The sequence below is a fragment of the Melospiza melodia genome, chromosome 8, assembly GCF_035770615.1.
Source record: "Melospiza melodia melodia isolate bMelMel2 chromosome 8, bMelMel2.pri, whole genome shotgun sequence".
In the NCBI taxonomy this organism is placed as follows: domain Eukaryota; kingdom Metazoa; phylum Chordata; class Aves; order Passeriformes; family Passerellidae; genus Melospiza; species Melospiza melodia.
The window spans coordinates 34,620,465-34,646,604 of NC_086201.1; the positions used below are offsets into that span (position 1 = coordinate 34,620,465).

Here is a 26,140-nt window from a genome sequence, read left to right on the forward strand (position 1 = left end):
CTTCCACCTGAGGAAGGTCGGTGTGTGTCTGCCGGAGGGGCCGCCCTGAGGGGACGCCCTCATTGGGTCCTCCAGGGACTTAAGCAATCGCTCCCACGGGACTTAGCTCAGCTTCCAGCTATAAAAATGTTCATCTGCAGAACAAATTAATCCTCTCTTAAGAGTTTGAAGCAGTTTCCCCCCTCATTTTCTGCTGTTTTTCCTTCCACTGGAGGAAGGTCGGTGTGTCTCTGCCGGAGGGGCCGCCCTGAGGGGACGCCTCGGGAGACTCCTCGCCCTCACATCCCGCTCCTCACAGCGCCGCTCCCACACGGGCGAGGAGCTTCGCCTGGAGTTACAAAGCGCTGAATTACATTAAAGTGAATTGAATTAAACGAAATTCATTTAAATTCAATTAAACCCGGGTCTCTTCCCGCCGCGGCGCGGGCGCCTCTCCTCGCGAGAGGTCGCCCCCGGCAACGCCGCAGCCATGGCGGAGGAGGCGAAGGTCTCCGAGGCGGCCTACAGCTTGCAGAGTATCCTTCTTCCTCCCCAGCCTTTCCCCCTCCATCCTCATCCTCCTGCTCCTCTGCGGGTGCCGGTTCCCCGCCTCAGGGCTCCGTCTCCTCAGCGCTCCTCCCGCCTCAGCCGGGCAGGCCCCTGCACCTGCTGGGGGCGGGGGGGTTAATGGGTGGGGCGAGGGCAGTGTTTGAGAGTATGGGGGGAAAGTTAAAAATCCTCCCGGCTTGTTGGTTATTTTTGTGGGTTGTTGTGCCTGGAGGCTGAGAAGTGGCTGAAGGCTGTCCAGAGAAGGGCGGCGGAGCTGGGGAAGGGGCTGGAGCACCGGGAGCGGCTGAGGGATCTGGAAAAGGGCTCAGGGGGGCCCTGACAGGAGGGGACAGCCGGGGGATCGGGCTGTGCTCCAGGGAACAGGGATGGGACAAGGCGAAAAACGGCCTCAATCCGTGCCAGGGGATGTTTAGGTACCAGGAAAAATTTCTTCCTTTAACGAGCTGCCGAGGGAAGCGGTGGCCACAGCATCCCTGGAAGGGTTAAACAGCCCTGTGTGGATGTGGCACTTGGGGACATGGTTTAGCGGTGAACGCGGTGCTGTGCTAACAGTTTGGTCTCAGAGGTCTTTTTCAACTTAAGCAATTCCATGAATATGTGGGGTTTTGGCCCTGCAGAGGCAGTGAGGGCTTGCTCTCACTGTGAGGTGGTGTTTGCTCTCCTGGCTGAAGGTCGGGGTTCCTGAATGCCCCTTGGAAAAGTGGGGGATTGAATCCTCCAGTGCCTGAGCAGGAGTTACAGTCCCAGTGTTAGGCATATTAATCTACAAACACCAGAGGTTTATGTCTAAAAAGGAGACAGAGGAGTCCTCTCTGGCTTTTTTTGAATAAAGGGAGAGGCCATGGGGCATTCCCCTAGGATCTCTCAAATTTTTGGAGGATGCAGCCTCCTATTTATCTTAATTTCTTATCTCTGTTTCCCTTCTCTCTTTCTCCATTGGCTGAGGTACTTGGGAGGTACAGACTCCCTGATATACCTGATATCAAAGATTTCTCTCTAATGTATAAACCTCCCTTCTAATTTTCAATTCTTACAGAATTTAGAGTTTTTTTCCCCATGGTTTCTTTCATCTTTCAATATCTAATTTCATTTATCAGCAAACCTAAAGTTTATTTATAAAAGCAAATCTCTTTTTCCATTTATCAATCAGTGGAATCCTTCTCATTGTTTCTTTTATCTTCCAGCGCTGGTTTTATCTAGCAGCAGACCCACAGCTTGTTTGTAAAGACAAATCCACCATTCCTCTCACCGGCATGAAAAGCTCTCATCACCTCTCCTGTGTTAGCTAGTGAGCACTAAATGCAAAATCCCTATGGAGGGAGCACAAAATTTGTTATTAAGACTCCCAGTCCCAATGTGCTGCTGGAAAAGTTGCTCCTTTAATTTCCCACTGCAGAAGAACTGCTGGGATATTCATGATTTGTGGTTTGTACTGAGTAGGAGTACTGAGGTTGTGATACATAACCTAGGCATAACTTTGCCATGGCTTTTAGAGCACAAACCCCCACCCAATTCTTTCCACATTTTAGCAAATTATTTTGGAAGCTTATGGCTTTTAAATGTGTAATATTTTTGGTCACATCACCCAAATTCTGCTATTGTCACTAGGCCAGATGAGGTGCACCTGCTCTCTTGCAGCTGTGAGCTGCAAATCAAGAAGCTCTAATGCTTTTAGAGGCTAAATAATCATACTTTACCCCCTACCATACCTTAGTTTTTCCTGCCTTGCTAGAATTAAGTTGTAAGCCAATATAAAGCCAATTCTAAAAAGTGGAAGAGTGTCCTTTTGCAGCTTGTGCCTCAATTTCTACTTTAGTGAATCTGCACAGCTGTTTCACCATTGTGTGCTTAAAAAGCACTGCCTCGGCAGATTTAACAGTGTGGAGAAATTTTTAAAATTAATTTCTTTTTTAAAAATTATTTTCTCTGTTTTATAGTGCACCTAGCTATGATTTTTTGGAAGGAAAAAAAAAAAAAGGAGGAAAACACCAGGGTTTTCAAGTAATATTTTAGTCTGGACAAATTGTTTGCAATGATACATTTGTTTAGACCATAGTGGATCACAAGGACAGTCAGGTCAATAGAAAATTGAGGAAAAAAAATCCCCAGTTTTTGAAAATTTATTACTTATCAGGGGGTTATGGTGTTCAGCTGTTAGCCTTCCAGATGGATACAATTTATCTGAGTTTTCCTGGTGCTGTGATGCTACAGTCTTGAATGCAGATGATACTTCACCTATGTCTTGTGCTTTTACATATATACTGTGAAAATTGGCAAAAGGCCGGTTTTTAGGAGGAATAATTCAGATTTGGGCACCACAGTGCAAAGCTGGAAAATCATGTTGTTTTTTTTTCTTTTTCTTGTTTTCTGTGTTTGAAGTACTGAATTGCCAGCTTTTCTTTTCTTTGGAAGTTAATTCCTGGTTTATTTACATGGGTCACTTGTAGGCTAACTGATTTTCTAGGGAAGCTGTCAACAGCATCTGCAAAAAACATTTCATTATTCTTTCATGGGCTGTGAGGCTAGTGGATGAAAAGATGTTTATTTGGCTTTTATTTTAGACTATTTGTAGTGATGTTTAATCAAAAGTTTGACTCTAAAGCCCTTCAAGGAACTGTAGATAATTTCCAAATGAATTTTTGAGTTTTGAAAGTTCCTCATCTTTTCATTGTAACAATCTTGTGATTATTAAAGCATTTGCATCAGCTCTTTTAAGTGGCCCTGTGGTGTTCAGGGTTTGACCTCAGGTGTTGCTGTTTGAACTCACACATCTAAATTTGCTAAAAAATGGTATTTTCTGAGAGCATGAAGCTATTTCTGCTTAGAAGGCTGTGGAAATTGTGGTGCAAAAAGACCCCTCTCAAAACTGATGATGGGCTGAGAGCACAATTGAGCTGCTGTTTTATTTTGGAATAGTGCTTGGCTTCTGAGATGTGATGAGTCAATGTTTAATGGTGTTCAAACCTGCTGTGAAAACTCAAACCTAAATTCTGTCTCTGTGCACAGAACTGGGCTTGCTCACCTTGAGGCTGGAGGAAACCTTGGAAGTTGAAAGTCTTGTGTTGAGAAGAAAAGGGTGGGGGTGGTGATAGCAGATTTATAGATGGTTATTTTATGATTTTTTTTTTTTAAATTTAAATTGGAACTCCTCACGTGCACCAGCTGTTCTAGACTTAACTACACCTGCAGAGATTACCATAACAGATGACTCCAAAGATGATTATCAATATGAAGAGGTAACTTACTAAACTGATAATATTCTGATATATTTTGGTAGAGTGTTCATATTTCGTTCTTTTTACTTCATCAGTCATGTAGACATCCTGGGAGAAATTACACAAATCTCCTTTTATAAAGTGATGAAAGAGTGCATATCTGTTTTTCAAGAGAAGATTCAGTGTTAGTTGAATTGTTGTGTATTACCTTTATTTGAACAATAAATACTTTTTTAAAGATATAAGAATTTCTATTTAGATCAAACATGTCTTTAGATATTTTAGCTTATTTGTAAAAATATTTCAGTAATAGGATTTCTATTTACATATAGAAAAATGGTGTTTTAATGAGGAGGGGATTATTTTCAGCAGTTGTAATGGGAGTGGGAGCAGTTTTAGTGTGAAAAAAGCTGTATAAAATGTGTTGATACCAAAACTCTACATCATTTCATTTAGGTCTCAGCAGATGATGACCTCAGTCTTCCTGAAGATGATGAGGATCTGTCCAAAGCTTTGCAGACTATTGAAGAGCAGGCTGAAGATGCCAAACTTATGGTAAGAGCTTCCTCAACAATCTAAGAGTCTCTAATTCAGTTAACATTAGTGGCTGGAAATTTACACACAGATGTTTATAGTAATCATGAAATTTACACACATGTTTATAGTAATCATGAAATTTACACACAGTTTATAGTAATCATGAAGTTTACACACAGGTAGTTCATAGTAATAATGAAATTTACACACAGATAGTTCATAGTAATCATGAAATTTACACACAGATGTTTATAGTAATCATGAAATTTACACACAGACAGTTTATAGTAATCATGAAATTTACACACAGACAGTTCATAGTAATCATGAAATTTACACACAGTTTATAGTAATCATGAAATTTACACACAGACAATTTATAGTAATCATGAAATTTACACACAGATGTTTATAGTAATCATGAAATTTACACACAGACAGTTCATAGTAATCATGAAATTTACATACAGACAGTTCATAGTAATCAGGAAATTTACACACAGACAGTTCAGAGTAATCATGAAATTTACACACAGATGTTTATAGTACTCATGAAATTTACACACAGACAGTTCATAGTACTCATGAAATTTACACACAGACAGTTCATAGTAATCATGAAATTTACACACAGACAGTTTATAGTAATAATGAAATTTACACACAGATGTTTGTAGTAATCATGAAATTTACACACAGTTTATAGTAATCATGAAATTTACACACAGATGTTTGTAGTAATCATGAAATTTACACACAGATAGTTCATAGTAATCATGAAATTTACACACAGTTTATAGTACTCATGAAATTTACACACAGACAGCTCATAGTACTCATGAAATTTACACACAGACAGTTCATAGTAATCATGAAATTTACACACAGACAGTTTATAGTAATAATGAAATTTACACACAGATGTTTGTAGTAATCATGAAATTTACACACAGTTTATAGTAATCATGAAATTTACACACAGATGTTTATAGTAATCATGAAATTTACACACAGACAGTTTATAGTAATCATGAAATTTATACACAGACAGTTCATAGTAATAATGAAATTTACACACAGTTCACAGTAATCATGAAATTTACACACAGACAGTTTATAGTAATCATGAAATTTACACACAGATGTTTATAGTAATCATGAAATTTACACACAGACAGTTCATAGTAATCATGAAATTTACACACAGATGTTCATAGTAATCATGAAATTTACACACAGACAGTTCATAGTAATCATGAAATTTACACACAGACAGTTTATAGTAATAATGAAATTTACACACAGATGTTTATAGTAATAATGAAATTTACACACAGATGTTTATAGTAATCATGAAATTTACACACAGTTCATAGTAATCATGAAATGTTTGTGTGGGAAAGATTGTCTCGTAGTTTCTTACAAGCTTACAGGAGTAAACATATGCCATAGTGGAAAAGACAACTTACATTTCCTGGGTTTCAGCAATCTTTCACTTGTGTTCATTTTCTGTTCTGTAAACAACCTGATATTTCAAGTACATGTAGCCAAATCTTTAGCTATTTAAAATATATTAATATTATTGTACTACATCAGTATTTTAAAGTTTGTTCTTTTTCTGAGCAGATTAAATGAGAATGTGATCCCTGGCACAGAAAAGAAACAAAAGGTTGTGCTTCAACTGTTTGCTAGAAGAGATTATTAATATATTGAAAATAAAGAATGGACTGTTATATTATGTTGAATCCAAATATTAATGAAATTATCAATCATTCCACACCATTAGTTTTGACATTCCTTACATTTACAGTTTGATTTCAAAGCAGTTATGTAATAGTTCAGAGTTACACAATGGGATTGTTGTATTGCATTTTTCAAAATAAGATCTACCTGAATTTACTTGTTTTTAACAATCTAATGGAAAAGTGGTTTTCCCTGCTGTGTTTCCAATACCACCCCTATTTTGTAGCCTCACAAAGTCATAGTCTTTGTTTTGCAAAAGTAAATAATTAATAGTGAAAAGATGAAATTAAGTGAATTATACCTAAACTCAAAATGGAGGGAAAATGTGTGTTTTCTTTAGCACTTGTGCTAATCAACAGATCAATTCTGTACTTTAGCTCAAACTCTGAGTGGAAAATGAAAATAACAGAGTTTTATGTGTATTAAAACTGAATATGCCTGAATATGAAAATTAAGGGAAAGATTGCAGAAGTGTTTGAGATGGCAAATGCTTAATGCTAAGGAAGTATTAGAAGTTCTTCTTGTCCCTTAGAGACAGCTGAGGTTATGATTGTTTTACTGTGTGAGTTATGTTAAAATAGGAAGTGAAAAAAGAGAGAACATTTTTAACCTATTGATCTTTTCACACTGCTGTATTTAAATATTCTTTTACCTCTTCATTGATTTGTTGAACTTGGAGTGCTAGGAACAGTATGTTAATGTCTATCCCAGTTAATCAAACTGAAGAAACTTTTACTTTTCCTTAAAACCAGCAGATAATTTGTGCTTAAACTTAAATTCTCTTTGATTTTAAGCTTATGCTAAGAGTTGTCTGCCTTCTTCCTGCTTGATTTTTTGTTTGTAGGCTTCATTTTTTTCATAATTTTGAAACCGAAGTAATGTTTTCAGCCTTTGGACAGAAAGACATGAGTAGAGAAATGTTCTAATACACTGGCTAGTTCCCTGACAGCTTTCATAATGATTTACTGTACATTTTGTGAGGCTCACTGACTCGATGGTTTGATATTAATTCCCTGGAAAAGCCAAGCACTTCTGGTGACCCAAGTTAGCAGCACTGTTTGCTGTGAATTAATATTGACTCAACATCCCAACTCTGAGCTGGGAAGCAAAGTAGAAGGCTGTCTTCTTTACATGATAAATAATTGGCCTATTTTTAATAATTTGTAATTTTTGCTAAAATAAATTTTGTGATAACCATAACCTGGATGTTTGTTTTAAGTGCTTGTATGTATTTACTGCTTAACTTGTTTTTTACTTGTGTATGTAATCCCATATTAAAGTTCAGTGTTAGGTGCACAGATCAGTGATCATCCAAAAATATTAAAAATTGGATATTTTCCAATTGCAGGCACTAAAACTATCCAGAGTTTCTAAGCTGAGTAACATCATTTGTCCTTAAGCACTTCTTTTTTTGTATTTTCTTTTTTTTTTTTTGAGACATTTTAAAGTAATATAAATTATTTTTCCACACATACAAAAAATATTCTGCATATAAAAGAAAATATCCAGCTGATAGGACTGTAGGAAAAGGAGGCCAAACTTCTGGAAAGCCACACAGAAATGAAAGCTGGCTGAAAAACTTTCTTCAGTAGTTACAGCTTTTAGACTTTCCTTCCAAGTTTTTTGTCCTAATACCTACAATGATAATGTGAAGTAGCATTGACATTCATTAATGTTGCAATTTATATATGCTTGATTTTCAGTTTGTTTGAACATGTTAAAATCCTTGAATTCCCTTTTCATATTCTTCTTAAATTTAGTACCTTTTTGAGAACATCTTACCTTGTTTTCCAGAGAATTTATAAATTTATTTGGTGGCTGTATTTCTTCAATGGATGGAAATTCTTAGAAGTGCTGTGGAAGTTCCTAAAGTTAAGCTCTTAGAAATTAATTTATTTCATTGGTCATAGTAAATATCTTTACACCCACAATTTTTTAAATATTTTAATTAACACAAAGAAATACTTAACAACTCAAATATGTAATTTATTTTGACTCCATGGTCAGGCTCTTTTAATAAGATGGTTTTGTTCATACAACTGCTATAGGATGTCTGTCTGCATGATGTTAATTGATTGTATTTTCCTCATTTCCAAACAAGCAAATATATACAGTAAAATTCTCATTATGCTCTTCTGTTGGTAGTCAGCCAACAGATTACAGTGAAACTGAAGCAAGTGTTTGGCTTGATATCACTTCCAAAGTCTGGGAAAGTGCTGGAAATTCAGTTCTGGTTTCCTGAGGTCCTGTTGTGATTCTGTGCCTGTTAGACTGGATTAATTTCTCCCTGTATTGTTCCCTGCTTGAGCTTTGCATCCATGGTGCTCAGTGCTGGGATCTCACTAATAAATTCTCTTCTGCATGGATGAAATGAATTCCTATCAAATTTCCATTTCTTAAGGGAATCAAGCTGTGTCACTTCTTCCAAAGCCTGCCTTTATAGATGTGTTTGGAAAACTGCAAGCAACAATATTGCACATTTGCCTCACTTGGAGTGAAGAAAGAAGCAAGCCAAGGGATGCAGCTGCATGTCTGCCCATGTACTCTTTGCTTCTTGTATTGCCACAATTAAAAACTAGACCTGCCTGATGTACTGGAGCTCTAGTAATGAAAATATACTAAATGTTACATTGCACTTGGCATATTGTACTAGTCATGAGGCCTCCATCAGAGATGTACAGTCTTTTTGGGTTATGGTAGGTGGGTAGGTTGGATTGAAGACAACATTTTCTCTGTTATACAAAATAGCCAAGAGATTTTTCCAGTGTTTTTATTTTATCAAGAGAAATGCCTTTATCTCCAGGTAATTTATGCACTCGTGGTGAGAGAGCTGCCACTAAGGGCATGAATAAGCCATAAATGAATGGAGTTATCAGAAATGCCTGGCCTTACAGATTCTTTTATAAATGGTGGAGGAAATGATTTGCAGTCATGGCCTTTAGCATCTCTTGATAAATCTCTCAGTGGGGTTTTCTCAGTTTTGTGATATTTTTTATAATCTCTCACCAGGAAGCATGTGCAGTGCAGTAGCTTGTCATACATTGTGGAGCAGCTCCATTTTGGCACTGTGCCCATGTGGAGTTCCCAAAAGCCAAGACCCTCATATTTAGGAATGTCAAATCACTGCAATCCATTTGATATCTGAGTGAAATAAGGCCACCTCTTTATCTGCTGAGTTGTGGTAGTCTCTCTCATATTGTCTTTAAATGTTTTTTGTGGAGGATAGTGTCAGACTGGGTTGTAATTCCTTATTTTGCTTACCTCCTTGCATGTTGAATTCTCTATGGGAGAGAAACACTAAGCTGTGTGCTGAGCTCCATTTTGGCACTGTGCCCATGTGGAGTTCCCAAAAGCCAAGACCCTCATATTTAGCAATGTCAAATCACTGCAATCCATTTGATATCTGAGTGAAATAAGGCCACCTCTTTGGCTGCTGAGTTGTGGCAGTCTCATCTCATTGCCTTTAAATGCTTTTTGTGGGAGAGTAGTCTCAAATGGGTCACATTTTCCTTTTTTTCCATACCTCCTTGCATGTTGAGTTCTCCTAGGCTGTGTGCTGAGTGGGGTTGGGTGAAGGGAGGAGATTTGCATCACATCAGAAAGCTGTGAAAGGTTTTTTTTCTATTTTTCTCTGTAGCAGGACTGCTCTGCTCTGTGTTGGTTGTGCTTTTGGCCATGTGCTTGCCCCACGAGCTGACCCTGTCTGCAGAGCTGTCTGTCTGTCTGTCTGGGTGGCACTGGGGAGCTGCACATGAAGCCCTGGTGTACCTTCTGCTAACACTTGCAGCAGTGCTGTCTGGCAGCTTCCTGCAGTGCATGCTGAGAGGAAGGTCCCCTAATCTTTGTGATTATTCCTAAGGGATCAGGGGATGGAAATGAAGTTCTGTCTGTCCCTCCATTGCATGCACCATTACAAAAAGCATACAAGCTGTTCTGCTGGCACCTTGGACAGCTACATTCTTCATAAGGACTGCCTTTTCCTCTGGTCAGGGACAAAAGATCAGTTTTAATACTTTCAAGGCTCTGCCAGATGGTGTCAGGTTTGGAATACCTGCTTAAATAAGGGGTGTTTGAATTATTTCTTTATAACCTTTCACAAACCATGCCATTAGAAGGATCACTGATTACAGTTCTGATCTGTAAAGACAAGGAGAACATTCAAGTCGTACTCCAGTAAATCTGTGACTTCAGATAACTTCAAAACCAGAAAGTATGATCATGACACTTCTCTTTTAAGTTTAACAGTTGTCAAAATTTAATTTCAGGAATTTCTGTCGGTTCTGAATTCTGAGAAATTGATATCAGACATACCTCAAGCAATGGATGACTTCTGCAATTTTCTGGTCAGATTGGGAATGTCTAGAACCCTTGACTGCTTTCAGACTGAATGGTAAAATAATTTAAATGTCCGTGTTGCTTTGGGAATTAGAGGGTCAGGATTCAAATATTTTTGGTATTTCAGGACATTTTTTCAGAAAACTCTCCTGAGTACAAGTCATTCTTAAAAATGTAGTATTTTAAAAAACAAATGTATTCCTGGTGAGAATGAAGAACCCTGGTTTAAGTAGAATAATCATAATATTTATTAATTGCTAATTCTTGGTACAGCAATTAACAAATATGATTTTTTTATTTTTTAAGATTTAGTTTATACAATAATAAGAAGAATAATAAACTCTTGAGCTTTTGTAGATTGCAGGGATTTTGTCCATACTTTATACACAAGTTTAAAGGTGCAACTTTGTTTAAATACACCACTCTCTTCATACATCCTGCAGGATGTATAATTTTTTTACTCTTGATTAAAAATTACATGTCAGGAATGCTGCAAAGCTTTGGAGGAGAGCTGCATTACTTTGGAGTAACATGAAGTTACAGACTTGCTTTGAACCACCAGGTTATGCTGGAGAAATTCTGCAAACACCTCTCTTTGATTAACCTTGTTCTCAGTTTCAAACATGAGAAGTTCAGAGGGTTATTTTTTAAGTAAAGTCTCTTGAAATTATGTAATTTGAAAACTAGAAAAGAGTTAGAAACATCTTATTTTTTCATACAAAAGCATTGAAGCTTGTAAATTTTCTTAGAAATATTCTCAGGTGTGGAATCTGTGCTCTGGAATTTGCAAAGCTCTGGTCTTACTCATCAATCAAGCATTGCCTTTAGAATTAATAATGATTTGCTTTTTGATAGCATAAAGATGGACTTAAATGATTCCTTGGAGAAGGAACATGATACTCCTGTTTTCTTTCTCAACGAAAGAACTGATATGAGTACTGATATCAAGTTTGAATTCGAATAGTTTTTATGCTAAAAGATAATTAATACTAGGCAGATATAAATAGTGACCTTTTTATGAAGCTTACAGCTTTCTTTGAAGCACTTAGAGTCCGAGTTTATATCAATGGCAAAATTCAAATAGCTTTTTAACAGAAAGTGCAGGATTTAACAGGCCCCTATCTTGTAAATTCTTAGCTGTACATATATTTTTCCTCTAGAAGTAATACTTTTAATTTCAGTAGCTTTACAAATGAGCTCAGCATGTCAGTATCTAATCTTACTGTATAGAGACTTGCTGCATTAATACCTTATTTCAAAATGTTTCATGTTGGTTTGAAATGGATAATTTACAATATTAATGAAAGTGAGAGCAGATTAGTGTACTCAGGTTCCTCATTATGTATTGGGATGACACTCTTGCTCTCATGCTGTGGTGATCAAGTACTAATGGAATTTAAAATGAGAAATTAATTAACGTAGAGAAAATTTATCAAAAGGCTGCCTTTGAAATGATTGTCTGTCTGAGATCTAAAGGTCATTTAAATTGGACCAAATTGTCTGTGTTTATTTTGGGGTTTGGGAAAACAGCATAACTCTACCCAGCTGTATAAAATGGCATGATTTGATTATGGTTTATTTTATGCCAAAACTCTTATTTTCAATGAAGTAACAAATTATTTTATAACAGTTGTATTGTGATTTTTTTTTTTAATTATGTAGGCTGTTTTGCACATAGACATTTTATTGCCATTACACTTTAAGGAACTTTACAGCTAAATTATTTTTTGACTATCTAATTTTCCATTATTTTGTTATACAAGACTTGTGTTGCTTATTGAAAATACTGGATTGACAGCTTTTAAGTATGAAGTGCAGAGGCAGATCAGCTGTGAATTCCTGCATCTGCCAATCTCTCCCTCCTAATCCTGAGAGCCCAGGTCATCCTGAGCAATCAGTTCATTGCAGAGCCTCTGTGCAGCTTGATTCCTTTGAAATCCAAGTTCTAGGAATTATAATGTAAAGTATACAGTAATAATGTTTTATTTTCAGTCAGTCTGCACTGAGCTTTGATGGCAGAATCACAGTTAACCATCTGTTCCTCAGGTTTCCAGATTCTTGGTTAATTTTTAATAGTGATGTAAGAATTATAACTCAGTAGCTCTGAAAAGCTTAGTAAAATATCTGTGTGTGCATGGAACTAATTTAATTTCCATGTGCAATGAAAGAAGTGGAAGAGCAGCTGTTTGGCAGTCAGCTCAGTATGGAGGAGGTCTGTGAGATTTCCAGGACCAGGCTGATGAAAGATAATGAGATTTCTCAGTGCTATTTGGTGGGTGGTTTTCCATTTCTGCTACATGCACAAAAACATTCACTTTCAGTCCCGTTCTTACAGTGAATTTATTGGTATTAATTGTGTTTCATGTAAATTGTCTGTCAGAATTTTGAGCTCTGCTGGAGTTGAGGTGCATCAATTATCCATGTTTGATGAGTCTGTGCAGATACTTGGTAATTTTCATGAAGTGTAGTTAGGGCATTCAGTGGAGAAATATTTCCAGCAAGAGAAGGATACAGCTCTAGCTAGAGTTGTGAATTTCTGCCATGAGGCTGCCCTTATCTGCAGTATTTCTGATAGGAATTGTACCTGTGCATCAGTCACTGTGTGATGGAAAGAAAAAAACCCTCAAGCTTCTTTCTTAGTGTTAAAGCCTGTTCCTACATTAATTTACTTAAGAAAATAAAGTGATGATAGAATGAATTTTACTGTGGACATATTCAGATTAATTTTTCGAAAACTTTTCATCTACTGGTGGTGAATGTGACAGCTTAATTCAGAGGGATGAGCATTCCAAGAAGCATCCTCAGAATGCCAATATGTAGCTGACTGTAGGAAGTCATTTGGACAGAGATAGTTACATTCACTTTAATTTTTTTGGAGGATGTTAAGTAAAGTTTGCTTTTTTTTTTTTAGAAATGCTTTTTGTTTCAGCAGCATGATTATTGATGAATGATATTGGGGATTACTGTCTTCAGATTTCAGATCTGCTGCTTATATCCAGGTGTAGGAGATAGTGTTCAGTATGCTTTTATTTCTACTTATTTCTGTTCTTTTCATACTTCCTTATTACTTGGAAACAAAAAAGTGAACAGATTCAAGATATTTTTCACCTGAAAAGGCAAATAATGTTCATGTTGCTCCTTCTAGTGATGTCCCACCCAGAACATCTTCCATCATTAAGAATTTACAGCAGTGAATTCACTACCCCACCATACTGTTAAATTCTACTTTTCATTCTAAAATGTGTATTGTTCATAAGAGTCAGGACACATAACACAGTACTTCACATTAAAACAATTCTTTTCTCCCTTTCTTCTAAATGGCTTAAATAAAAAGCAGGAACAAATATTCTTGTTCAAATAGCATTTGTATATACTCACTGTCCTTTTTATCTCACATGCTCAAATACATGTGAGATAAATACATTGTTGTTTTGGGGTTTTTTCTTGAGGACTCTAGCTGCAGATAATAGGGATGAATTATTCTGAGCCATCTTCAACATGGAACACAGAGCTCACCTAGGGATATGTCTTAATTCCTTCCTGTTTATTTTCCCTCTCCTTATTAATTATATTTACCAATATTTACCTATTTTACCAGCCCCTGAGAACACTTGATTCCATGATGCAGAAGGCTGAAGGTTGCTTTAGTTCAATACTTGCACAGACTGACTTGGATTTAAGAATTAAAAGTATCTGAAGCAGCCTGGGATGCTGGGTAGCACCCCAAGAATTTCTACAGCTCCGTCTGCTCATTCAGGATCCTATTTTAGGACTATCCATCTTTTGGTGATATGTCAGTAAAACCTAAGAATGCAGTACAGACAGGAGAGTGAGACCTCAGCCATGCCATCAGCTCACCAGAGGCTGCCTGGAGCTGTAACCAACTTAAATCAGACAAACACCATAACCCCACAAGCACCTTCCCTGCTGGGAAGATGTTTTGGGTGGGATATCACTAGAAGGAGCAACATGAACATTATTTGCCTTTTCAGGTGAAAAATACCTTGAATCTGTGCACTTTTTTGTTTCCACATAATAAGGAAGTATGAAAAGAACAGAAGTAAATAGAAATAAAAATCATACTGGACACTATCTCCTACACCTGGATATAAGCAGAAGATCTGAAATCTGAAGTGAATAATCACCAATATCATTTATCAATAATCATGCTGTTGAAACAAAAAGCATTTCTAAGTGCTTTAAGATGCTAAATATTGCTATGATTCTAGTTTAGGTAAATGGTAGCATGAGAAGGGAAACATGAGTGAAGTGAGGAAATGGAAACATGCAATAAAAGAAATTAAATCTGTTTCTTTTCTGCCAGGTATGAGCTGATAGAGAGAGGTGAGTTAAGAGCTGATGAGGCTGGGCTGGTTCCCGACGTGTACACTCGCAATGAGCAGCTGGAGACTGAGAATCTGAGCCTGAAGAAAGATCTGGAAAACTACAGACAAGCTGTCAAGTATGTTGATTTCATTGAAACTTTTACATATGGTAGTAGATGGCCAGGTAAAATAAACCCAAGTACTTAGTGAAAAATAGTAAGTTCCTGTTTGTTATGCTGGCTACACAGACTTTTGCTTCTAGGTGACATTTATAATTAAAGTTAAAGTTTTTCTGAGTTCTGTTGGAAATGTAAATCTTAATTTCTTTTATTTGTATTTACTAGGCCAAAAATAATTTTCAGTATCCAGTAATCATAACAAATTACTACAGAGAATCATGAGAGCCTAATAGGTAGAACTAAAAAATAAATTATGTGCATTTTGTGTTACAGTACTATAAATTACAGCTACCACAAACCTTCAGCATGGGGGAAAAAATCACTATACATTTATTCTTCATTTTTTTAATTACAAAAAATCTATCACTCTGGGCCTAGTGGTAATGGTGTGTCAGTGTAAATTACCATCATTGATTATACTGGTGGGTACATTGTAGTAGTTTATTCTACAAGTCTTCAGTACTTCAGTCAAGAGAAGTAACACACTTAGCCTATAAAATGGAGAGATGTAGTAATGAGCCCTATGGCACATGGCCTTTTCTGGGGAATGGTGTGTTTGCACTTGTGTGTGTTCATTGAGGATGCACTCTGAGGGCTAATGATGCACTCACTTCAGATTTGCCAGTGTGTGGTTTCCAGACATGGAACTGTAAAGTTTAATTCCATCTCTTTGATTTTCCTCAGGATTGCTGAAGTTGCTCATTTTCATTTAGGTTGTTCCTTTCTATGAAAAAAACCAAAATTATTCAGATGTTAAATAATCATTGCTGCTGATAATAGTAATTAAATTATTTTCTGATTGTAATGATTTATTACATTTTAAATTAATGAATTAATTGGCCACAGTCAAGTAGTTTAATAAACAGTGGCAACAATCAAGTCAGATCTGTGTAGTCTAAATATAATAATGCATGAGGAGACAGCCCATAGAGAAAACATTTCCTTTTTTAATCTGCAGCTTCTTTGGACAATGGGTACTCAAAGATTGTGTCTCATATGAGTGGGGGAGAGTAAGAAGCAGTCATGCAGAGTAAAAGAAGGAAGGACAAAATGTGGCCCTCATGAAACTTATCCTTGGCAGTAGTAAATTCAAAGAGCTTTATTTTCCTTTTTTTCCCCCACCTTTTTTCTCTCTTCCTCCCCCTCTTCACCCCTCCTATGTAGCAGAATGTGCTGTAACAACATCACCTGAGTGGATTATGACATGATAAGAGTTTTCTTGGGTTTGTTGTATTGCTGCATGATTATTTAACAATATAAAGCTCAAACTCATTTCACCACAGTCTGAATGAACTTGGATTTTTTTCCCACAAGAATATCTTGTTACTCCATAGGGTGCCAGAAAAGTTTTTACAGCAGCTGTCTGGTTAAAAGGCTGAAAGATGACATGATAATGTGCAAGCAGCAGAGGGAAAGAAGTGCTGGTATATTGGGTTGCTCCAGGCTCCCTGTTAGATAAAATCCACTCAAGTTCAATCTACAAACTGAAACTGGGCCCTGCTTTTTCCCATTCTGTTGTTTGTTGGAACCTAAAGTAGCAACACTGTGCTGGCAAACAAATGGGTCACATCACTGGTTTGGTGTTGCAGAGAGGGCTCTGAGATTCAGGGCAGTTCTGAGACACAGATTCTGTGTGAGCACAGCTGTTCACTGGTGTTTGCTGTTACACCCTGCAGGTATTCTGCATGTGCTTTGTGAAAACACTGCTGAAACCAGACCCCTCCTTTGTCCAATGGCAGGGAGAGCTTTATTTCCATGGTCTGTCAGCTGTTACTGGAATGACACAGGTGTAAAACTTGGTTTGTGCCAACAGTACTCTGTCACTACTGCACTTTCCAGCCTTTTCATTTCAAATAACTTTCAAAGATCTCACTGATACTAATGTTAAAAGTTTAGTATTTGTGACATTCATTTCATACACTTTGTTCTGAATAATCAATTAATTTAACCAATACTGCTTCTGGAATAATTGCAATGTGTGAAATTGAGCATTTTTGCTGTACTGGGCTAAATGTTCTTTCTTAAAGTGTTCTTTTATGCCTTTTGGATAAACACTGGTCATAAACTCTGTACTAAATCCATTTAGTGTAGTGACTACTAACAGCATTTTTTCTTGTTCATACATTCAGTAACTTGAATCACTGCCTTTGCTGTGGTAAATATTCCAGCTGGAGCCAAAATTACCTGGAGGACAACGTGGGTTTTCAGGTTTTCAGAGAGAATGACTCAGAAAGCAGAATGCCTGAGTGCACAGGAAAAATGCTGATTTGACTGGTTAGAAACCAAGGATTTGTGATCAAGCAAAGTCCTGTATTTTACTCTGTGGATTACTCAGAAAACACTGATTGAGAGCTGCAGTGCTGTGAAATGTTTTTGAGGAAAGCTTTTAATTACATCTGGTATTTCTGAGCTTGGTACTCCTGATGGCCATCTTGCAGAAAAGAGATGTTATTTGGGACTTAGGCAATATGGGGGCCCAGGATAAATGACTCTAAACCAATTACCTCCTGCTTTAATGTTGTTTAGCAATTGGTGGAAGACATTTAATGTCTAGAAGCTAACTGTAATTGTATTTTGGGTATTTTAATATAGTATTTTCATGATTGCTTGCAAGCAGGGGGGCAAATTGAGTAGATTGCAGGCTGTTGGTTAGATTTCACTGTGGTGTTTCATTATTTAAAAAGAAAATTACAGTTAGCTTCATTTCCTCTGTATGGTGAGCATGTATTTTTTATAGCTTGTGCAATGTCTGAAGGCATCTTGATCTCTCTGCATACATTAAAAGAAATAAATATCAGCATAATCCTTTAACTCCAAAACTAGTATAGTTATTACTTTAAGGTTTAAATACACTTCTAATCTTTACTGAAAAATTATTTCTAAAAATGACCATTCTGTGGTGACAGGAAGCAAAACTGAATTTACATTGGTTTGCCATGTGACACTACTTAAAGGGTACCTCAAATGTTCTCCCTTTTTTTCCTCTTGATTTGCCAAGGGATGTTGTTATCTGCTGAGTATTTCCCTAATGGAAGCATGGGCTTTCCTCCCAATATGCAGGAAAAATTTGTAAATAACACTGAAAATTGTTACCTGTTAAAAATGAGACTAGTTAATTCTAATTCATCAGGTGCTGTCTGGTCACTTAATATTCTGGTAACATTTTTCTGAACTGAAAATAGATTGCAGTTTCATAGCCATGTTAAATTCTGCCTATCTGATGATATAAAATCTTTTGAATATTTTTGTGTTTTCCTTTGGCCAGACCCTGTCTGTTGCCTGTTTATTTGAACATGTGCAGTCAGACAGATGTGTCAGGGTAAGGTTGTATTGGTCATGGGGACTGTGAACTCTGATATTTAAAAGTTCTTTAAAAGTTTAGGAATTTCTTATGTAGATGGAATCAAAGTTGTATCAAGCTTTTGCCTGAGGTATGTGGTTGAGTTCATCAGTTAGGAAGTGTAAATATTTTCAGGTACCTTTCTTTCCTTTTTGTAAGCATGCTCACAAATACACACCCAGATTACAGCCAAAGGAAGGGTCAATATATAAAGTAATCCTGGAAGTCGTATTTATTATTTTGGTTAGTGACATTAGCAACAAAATTCTCAGTTCAGCTCCTGTTTCTGTACCAAAATCTAACTGTTCCTGCACACATTTTTCCACTTACACCATGGAAAAAATAAAAGTGCACACTATTTGTGTTATGCACCATATTTAGATGTGGTGGTGTTCGCAGGGGTCTTAGGATGAGGGAAGAGATGAGGATCTGACTCCATGTTTCAGAAGGCTGATTTATTATTTTATGATATATATTAAATTAAAACTACACTAAAAGAATAGAAGAAAGGATTTAATCAGAAGGCTGGCTAAGAATAGAAAAGAATGATAACAAAGGCTTGTGACTGACTGAGACAGTCTGGACAGCTGGTCTGTGATTGGCCATTAATTAGAAACAACCACATGAGACCAATCACAGACCCACCTCTTGTATTCCAGCAGATAATCATTGCTTACATTTTGTTTCTGAGGCCTCTCAGCTTCTCAGGAGGAAAAAATCCTAAGGAAAGGATTTTTCATAAAACCTGTCTGTGACATTTAAGTGCAGCTGTTTAATTACATGGTGCATTTAAATATGGTGCATAACATATGCAATATTGTGCATCTTTGCTGCTAAGTGCCATGTAAACTAGATAGAGTAAAAGCCTGAAAGTATATGCTTTCTAAGACTGTCTTTATTTCAATTAAAATTTTAGGGCTACAACTTGCAGCATCTCAGGGAATGTAGTCCCATTTAAATTCAGAGGGATCAGGGCTCGTAACTTGCCTCTGAAAATCCCTGCTTGGGTTTGTTGCACCCTGCCCTCTGCTGCTATTTTAACACAAGTACTTGCTTGAGAGAAGTTTAAATGGACAGACCTGCAGACTTTGACATATATCTTCCCTAAAAGAAATGGATATTGGCTTTTCTATGGCTGTAGCAACACCTTTTGTACTCAGAACAAACCATCTGCTGAGCTCTAAGGGGCAGGGTTTTCATTCTGACTTTAAGGCAAGTCAGATTTTGAGCACGGTGTCATGAGGAGTTGTTTCCCAGAACTATCCTGAGACCACTGATTCATTTACCTCTCAAATGCTGGCAGAAGCCTGAGCAGAATCATTAATGTGGGCTGGAGTTGCTGTGTTTGACAGCTCAAGGTGTGTGTGCACGCAGCAGGATGTGTGTGCCCTCCAGTGCCAGGGCAGCTTTCACCCAGAGCTGCTGCCATGAATTCACTGGAAAGGAAGGAAATAGGAAATATCACTTGACTTGGCAAGTTGAAGGGAAGATATGCTGAAAACAGAAAGAATGTACACAGAAAGAATGTCACAGCGAATGTACACAGAAAGAATGTCAAAGGAGAAGAGGAAGAAGAGACTTTGTATTTCACCACGCAGTTGTATTGATGTGTGAAATAGAAATACTCTTAAAACCTAACATCTGAGCATCTCAGTTTCCTTACAGCCAGAGGTTTGAAAGACTTTCATGTGTCAAATTTGGCTATGCTGTAACTTGTTATTTTCTTTAAAAATATAGCAATACTTCCCTATCCAGGTGATTATAAATGTCCTGGAGGTTACAGTTTGGGATGTCTATGGTTCTGCCTTTGAGTTCTGGGCTGGCTGGGTGAGACAAAGGCCCAAAGCTTATTTACTCCTTGCAGTCAGTCCTCTAGAGGCAGAATGGGGCAATATGGAAATATCAAAGAGGAATTCTGTAAATATCAGGGAAAAGATCCAGTAAATTTATGGTTACTCAGGGTAACTATGGGCGCTCCTTCAGCCTGTGCTACAAGCACCAATTCACACAGAAATATACATGTGTCACTGTGACATAGTTTGTATAGGTAACACACAGAGTGCTTGCATGTGCAGCAAATATCAATTATTTGTATTAGTAAATGTTTTATGTTTTAAAATATTAAATACAATGCACTGGCAGTTATGGATCTTCGTCCTGGACCTCTGATTTTGGCATATTCAGTTTTCATTTTGGTTTTACCTAATTCTTCAGCTCTGTTTGCAGAGGAAATGAGCTTTATTTCTGCAAGAAGCAAATATCTAATTTCAGTGCAAGTTAATTTCAAGCTTCCTTTGCAATTAAACAATTCATCTGCTAATCTTTCCTGCCAAACCCGTATCAATAAAGGCAAGGAGAAGATGTACTGAATATATGTAGAATATTTTCTTTTGAAGTTTATGGAGCAGAGCATCTCAGGGTGTCCCATGGCTGTGTGTAGAATATGCTCAGAGAATAACAGGTTATCAGTTTATTTACAATTAATTTTAAAACAGAGTCCTTTTGCTGCCTGCTCTCACATCCAGGGAACACCTTGGGACAGGTTATAATCATGATTGAAGAGAGCCTAAAACATTTTTGGCCCAATTTTTTCCAGAAGGCTCTCCAAATTAATCTGCAAGGCAACAATACAAATGTGATGTAAATATTTTTTAAAAATCAGTGTTTTCAGTCTATTATCAGTATTATCAATATGCTTTTGCACAGGATTTTAAACAAGAGGATTGTTTTTTGTATCTCCATGAGACTCCTTGTGCTTAACATAATGTTGACCTCAACTCTGAGATTTATAATGAAAGAATCCTAATGGATTCTGTGTGAAGGATCTGAGAGAAATGGAAAAGTATCCATGAATTTGAGCCTCAGGTGGCAGCAAAAAGACCTCAAAAGTACATGTTCTCCAGCACAAATTGTATTACCAAGATCTGCAAATTAATTCCATATGTAGTCAGCATACCTTGATGCAGTTCAGAAGAGGAGACTAACAGTGCTGCCCTGCATTTTCTGTCTTTACACACAGTAAAGTGGAAGAGGCTCTCCTAAAAATGGAGAAAGAACGAGACTTCCATCGAATGCATCATAAGCGAGTGCTCCAGGAGAAAAACAGGCTGGTTTGTGACTTGAAAAGGTACAAAATTAATATTAGTTGTTATACATGTAGCATTAAATATAATGTTTTGAATTGTAGCCTGTTAATGAGATAACACTAAGGAATCTGAGGTGAGTCTAGCTGCATTTTGGTATGTCCTGCTAAACAGCAGCTCCATGTGACCATCGTGCCACACAGATCAAAAAATTTCCAATGATTTATTTTTGGTGGATTTTCTCTGATGCAATGTGCATTAATTGCAACAAAAAAAATATATAGTGCTTCTAATAGTTGGGGAAAAAAAGGCTTTTTTTGCCCAGATATTTTGCTATAAATAGATGGTGATTTCTGTTTTGCCTGTTTTAAGGGTAACTGGTATCGCACCAAGTTCAGAACCTTTGCATTCCTGATTCTCATAGCTGGCATTTTTCTGTCATCTTGAACTCTGAATAAGAAACTTGCTATATTACTTTGGTTGCAAATATGCCCAAACCAGTCCATTTCTACTGAGTTATAGTGATTTAATTTCTAAATAGAAGCTGAGTTATAATCTTTTCTTTGCACGTGTTTGAAAATAACACTGGGGAGAGGCTTACATCTGCAGCTCCAGTCAGTTCCCTGAGTTTTGCTGGTATTGTTATCCATCAGTGCATGTAATAGCAGCTCTGTGCTCTACATCCCCACCCTTGGAATGCATACATGCTGATGCTGGAGAGCACTCTGCACTGATTTCTCCTCTGTGACTCAGCATTTTGCTGGATGCAGTGGTTCTGGAGCTGGTTCTGTCACGTATTTTTTGTCTGAATCTTAGTTTGTCTGAGAATTAAAGTACATAAATATTCACTGTGTAATGTGCAGTGAAGAAAGAATCAGAATTATATTATGACTGGTTTGTCCAGATGAGGATTTTATTTGGTAGTCAGATAACAGCTGTAGTTCTCTTTCTTCCAGTGAAATACAATCCATCTGTAAGAAAACAAATTAGCCAAAATTAATGTGCAGTATGCGTATGAAGGATTAACAAAAGGACAAAATTGGATGGGTTGTTTTAAGATGTGACCAAACAAGCTGTGAATCCTCTTATTCGTTCATCTAACTTTTTTTTTCCTCCTTTGTTGTGGTATTGCAGTTGGTTAGTTCCATACTAAACAGCTTTGCTGTCTCCTCTGTGTTGACCTTTTGGTAATTTTGCTCATTTGTTTGGGGAGGGGAAAAGTTATGCAGATATAAATCTCTGATTTAACTCATCTGTGAGGAATAATTTTTCCTCGTCTTGCTCACAGGCTGAAGGCACATTATGCATCCTATGAGCCAATGCTGAAGCAGATGTCAGAAAAGTACCAGAATTCACTGACACAGAAAATGTTAACCAGTTTGGAGAGAGACAAGGCAATGGGGCAGGTAAAAATGTGGTGAATACCACTTGCACAGCTGTAGGGAAACTTCTGGTTTTTACTTTGGTAAAATACACAGGATATTTCTGGTAAAGCTTATGCAGTATTCTGAAGCAGAGTTTTTTGTGAGTTTCATGGTTTGGTGAAATATTAGCAGTAAAAGTGTGTGAAACATGGTGCCACAGAGTCATAGATGTCTGTGTGTGCTTGCTCAGTGCAGCTCTACATGAGCCAGCAGTGTGCAGCAGTGTGATATTCACACACATTTCCCCTGCTTCCATCTATGCCTTTGGAAGAAGCTTATTTTAACTTCCTTTATGATTGTTAATTATTTTATTATTTTCTTAAATACACCCAGGAGTGACCTGCTAGTTTAGAAAAAAATACATGAAGAGATCAGACATTTTTTTCTGTCTTGAGTGGAATATTTCAACATTTTTTTTCTTCTCCAATCTTACCTGATGTATACAAGATATTCTGCCCTTTTGACAGGAAGCAGTATGAGCACAGGTAGGAGGGATGACAGAAAATTACAGTGCATGTGTTTAAGGAAAGAAGTAGGGAAAAAGAAGAAAAAACCATACCCAAATTACATTTTATATCAATATATTTTATACAATTATATTCCTGCAATTGTTTGAGCAGTAGCATCAATTATATGTGTGTAAAATGAAATAAATTTACCATGCTCACAGCTTCTTCTGAGAGTCTTCATCTCTCATTCCCTCCTTTCCTCTGCCTCAGTTTTTCTCTGGTCACCTCAGGGCTTGCTTATAAAACAGTGAGGATGAAATGTTTGAAATTTCAATAAGGAAAAGAAAATGCCCTATAGAAAAAGGAAGTTTATGCCCATATGGAGTTCTGCTGAATCAAGAGTACAAAACATGGAACATTTCCAATGCTGTGAAATTTTGGGGGCATATATATACATATATGTGTGTATACACACACACACACATGTATATATATATATACACACACACATATATATGTATGTACATATTTATATTTATATTTATATTTATATTTATATTTATATTTATATTTATATTTATATTTATATTTATATTTATATTTATATTTATATTTATATTTATATTTATATTTATTTATAGTATAGGACCTCTGCAGTTATGAACTGTATTCATTCCAGAGCAATGAGTTTTTTGTAATGCGTAACACCATATTTTGTGACATTTTGTTGTGATGAAGCTGTAAGTCCTATTGTGCCATTAAATTTGAGCTCAGTGCAGTGACAGCAGTTCTAAAAGTTGCTGGTGTAGTCAGAACCCTGGTATTCTGTATGTCTGCATTGTTTAATAGAGTTGTAAAATGTTTTGAGAGATTTTGGATGGCTTGTGTTCTACTGCATTATCTTTCCGAATCTTGAATTAGGAGTTATGTTCATAACTTAGAGACAACAACCAAGATTTAAAAATTATAGATGGAATATATAAACATATAGATGGAATTAATGAAGTATACCAGCATAAATTCTGTGTGTTGTGAACAGACACATCAAAAGTAATGTTTTCATATTTCTTCCTCTTGTTCTTATCTCTTTTTAAAATTAGGTTACAGGTTTGCAGGCTGCGTTAAACAGTTTAGAGTCTGGATATGCTAAGCAGCTCTCGGAGGCAAAAGGTAAAATATTCCCATCACCAGGATCAGACTGGCTATGTTTGGTTGGTTTTTTTTTGGTTTTTTTTTGTTGATGTGTTGCATCTCAAAATATGGTGTAACAGTAAATCAAAAATACTTGCACTATGTTTTATGAGCTGACCTGGTGTTTGAGCAGCAGTTTTTTTATCATTTGAATATTTTATTCTGAGGTGTATTCACTAAGGAGAGTGAGACTGCTGAAGGCAATATGGAATATATGAGTAACTTGGAAGGACTTTGTTGTGGAAATCTATTTTGTGACTGATTTTGTTACTGTATTTGCTGATATTGCCTTTTTTGTGTGTGTGTATGTGTTCTTTCCCAGCTCACCCTTCAGAAAGCATACACTGTGGTCACAAACATTTTGAAAATCCTGGTATTATGAAATCCAGATTCTCATTTTTACAGAAGATTGCTAAAATGATATAATACCTGCTGGAATACTATCTGTATGGTACCACACTACTTCCCTGTGTAATTTTTACATTATGTTTTCTAACTCCATCAGGAAAACTGTATCACCTCTGCTTTTCTAAGTAAATGAAGCTCATGCTATCACATTCTCTTAAAGCATTAATCCCACTAATAATTTTGAACCTATTTTTCAATTGCAGCCACATTGGACAGTAAGATAAGTTTCAAAGAAACCAGGTTGCTGAAATTCTCCTTAAAATAAGTGGGACGGTGCCAAAGGGAAGTGGTGAGCTCTGTCCTCTGACAACAGAGTGTTCACATGTGAAGGGGATGTGGCACCTGCCTTAGTCATGGGCAGAACTCCCATCACAGAGAACTGTTTACTTGAAATTAGAGAGCCCTACAAATACTATACAACTTCCAGCTGAAGAATATGTTCCAATTATGTCTAATTCAGTATCTCTTTTAGTGGTTTTGGGGGTTTTTTTTGTTGGTTTTTTTTTGGCACTTGCAATACATCCCAGGTGAAAAGCCATTGAGTCACCCCAGCCTTTGACAATCAAGCTTCATTAGTTCCCATGTTCATGGAGTTCCTGCCATTGTGTAAAGTTCCTCTAGAAAACACAAGGGTGAGAAAGAGAATAGTAGGCACACACATTTATTTTGGGGTTTTTTTTGTGTGTGTTTGTAGTTGAGTGAAGAGGCTAGGAAGCATTGCCTTCATTTCCTATTAAGATATACTCTGGCTTTCTAGATCCTTTATAGAGGATTCATAGTGTGGGATCTTCCCTGGGCTTTTTTTTTTACAGTGTGGATGGATCTGTCTCCTTTTCATATCAAACCATTTGTTGTTGGATTCTAAAAACCACGCTCTGGCTGTTCAGTCTTGTTTATTCTCCAGAAATCTTGAGAGCACTTTGTAATACCAAGAAGTAACAAGCAAGGGAGCCATTTGATAAATAATTATATAAAAAAATCCCTTGTCAGTCTCCAACACAAATTAAGCTCATCAGCCACCCACATTCTTCTACAAATCTTAATTTGCTTCATACCTTGGGTATCATAAATTAATCACTATTTCAGTTCATTTTGTTTCAGTGCCTTGTCCTCTAATACTACATAATTTTTATTGCCCTCTGTAGGTCATACTCTTGTCTCAGTGGGTAATATTGCCTCTTTAAAATACTTTCTGCTGCCTCTTGAAAGGTGATCAAATTCTTATTTGAGAGAGAGTGTAACCCTGAGAAATGTGGATTTCTTGTGGATACTGGAGAAATGTTTGCTTAATTTTTTCTCAAAATTCAGATTGCTGTTGGAGTTGGAAATCTGAGATGTAAAAAGAATTCCAGCTGCACTTTT

The 26,140-nt window shown here is 36.9% G+C and overlaps 1 protein-coding gene across 1 annotated transcript in view; it reads left to right on the forward strand.

Moving 5' to 3' along the window:
- Positions 1-457: 457 nt before the first annotated feature.
- Positions 458-26,140, forward strand: part of SPAG16 (sperm associated antigen 16) — a 379,392-nt gene continuing 353,709 nt past the window's right edge. Inside the window, exons 1-8 of the mRNA XM_063162650.1 lie at positions 458-515; positions 3,739-3,785; positions 4,221-4,319; positions 10,310-10,434; positions 14,704-14,841; positions 21,243-21,350; positions 22,595-22,712; positions 24,280-24,349. Of these exons, the coding sequence (XP_063018720.1) occupies positions 470-515; positions 3,739-3,785; positions 4,221-4,319; positions 10,310-10,434; positions 14,704-14,841; positions 21,243-21,350; positions 22,595-22,712; positions 24,280-24,349 (751 nt within the window). The 5' untranslated portion in view covers positions 458-469. The remainder of the gene's footprint in view (positions 516-3,738; positions 3,786-4,220; positions 4,320-10,309; positions 10,435-14,703; positions 14,842-21,242; positions 21,351-22,594; positions 22,713-24,279; positions 24,350-26,140) is intronic.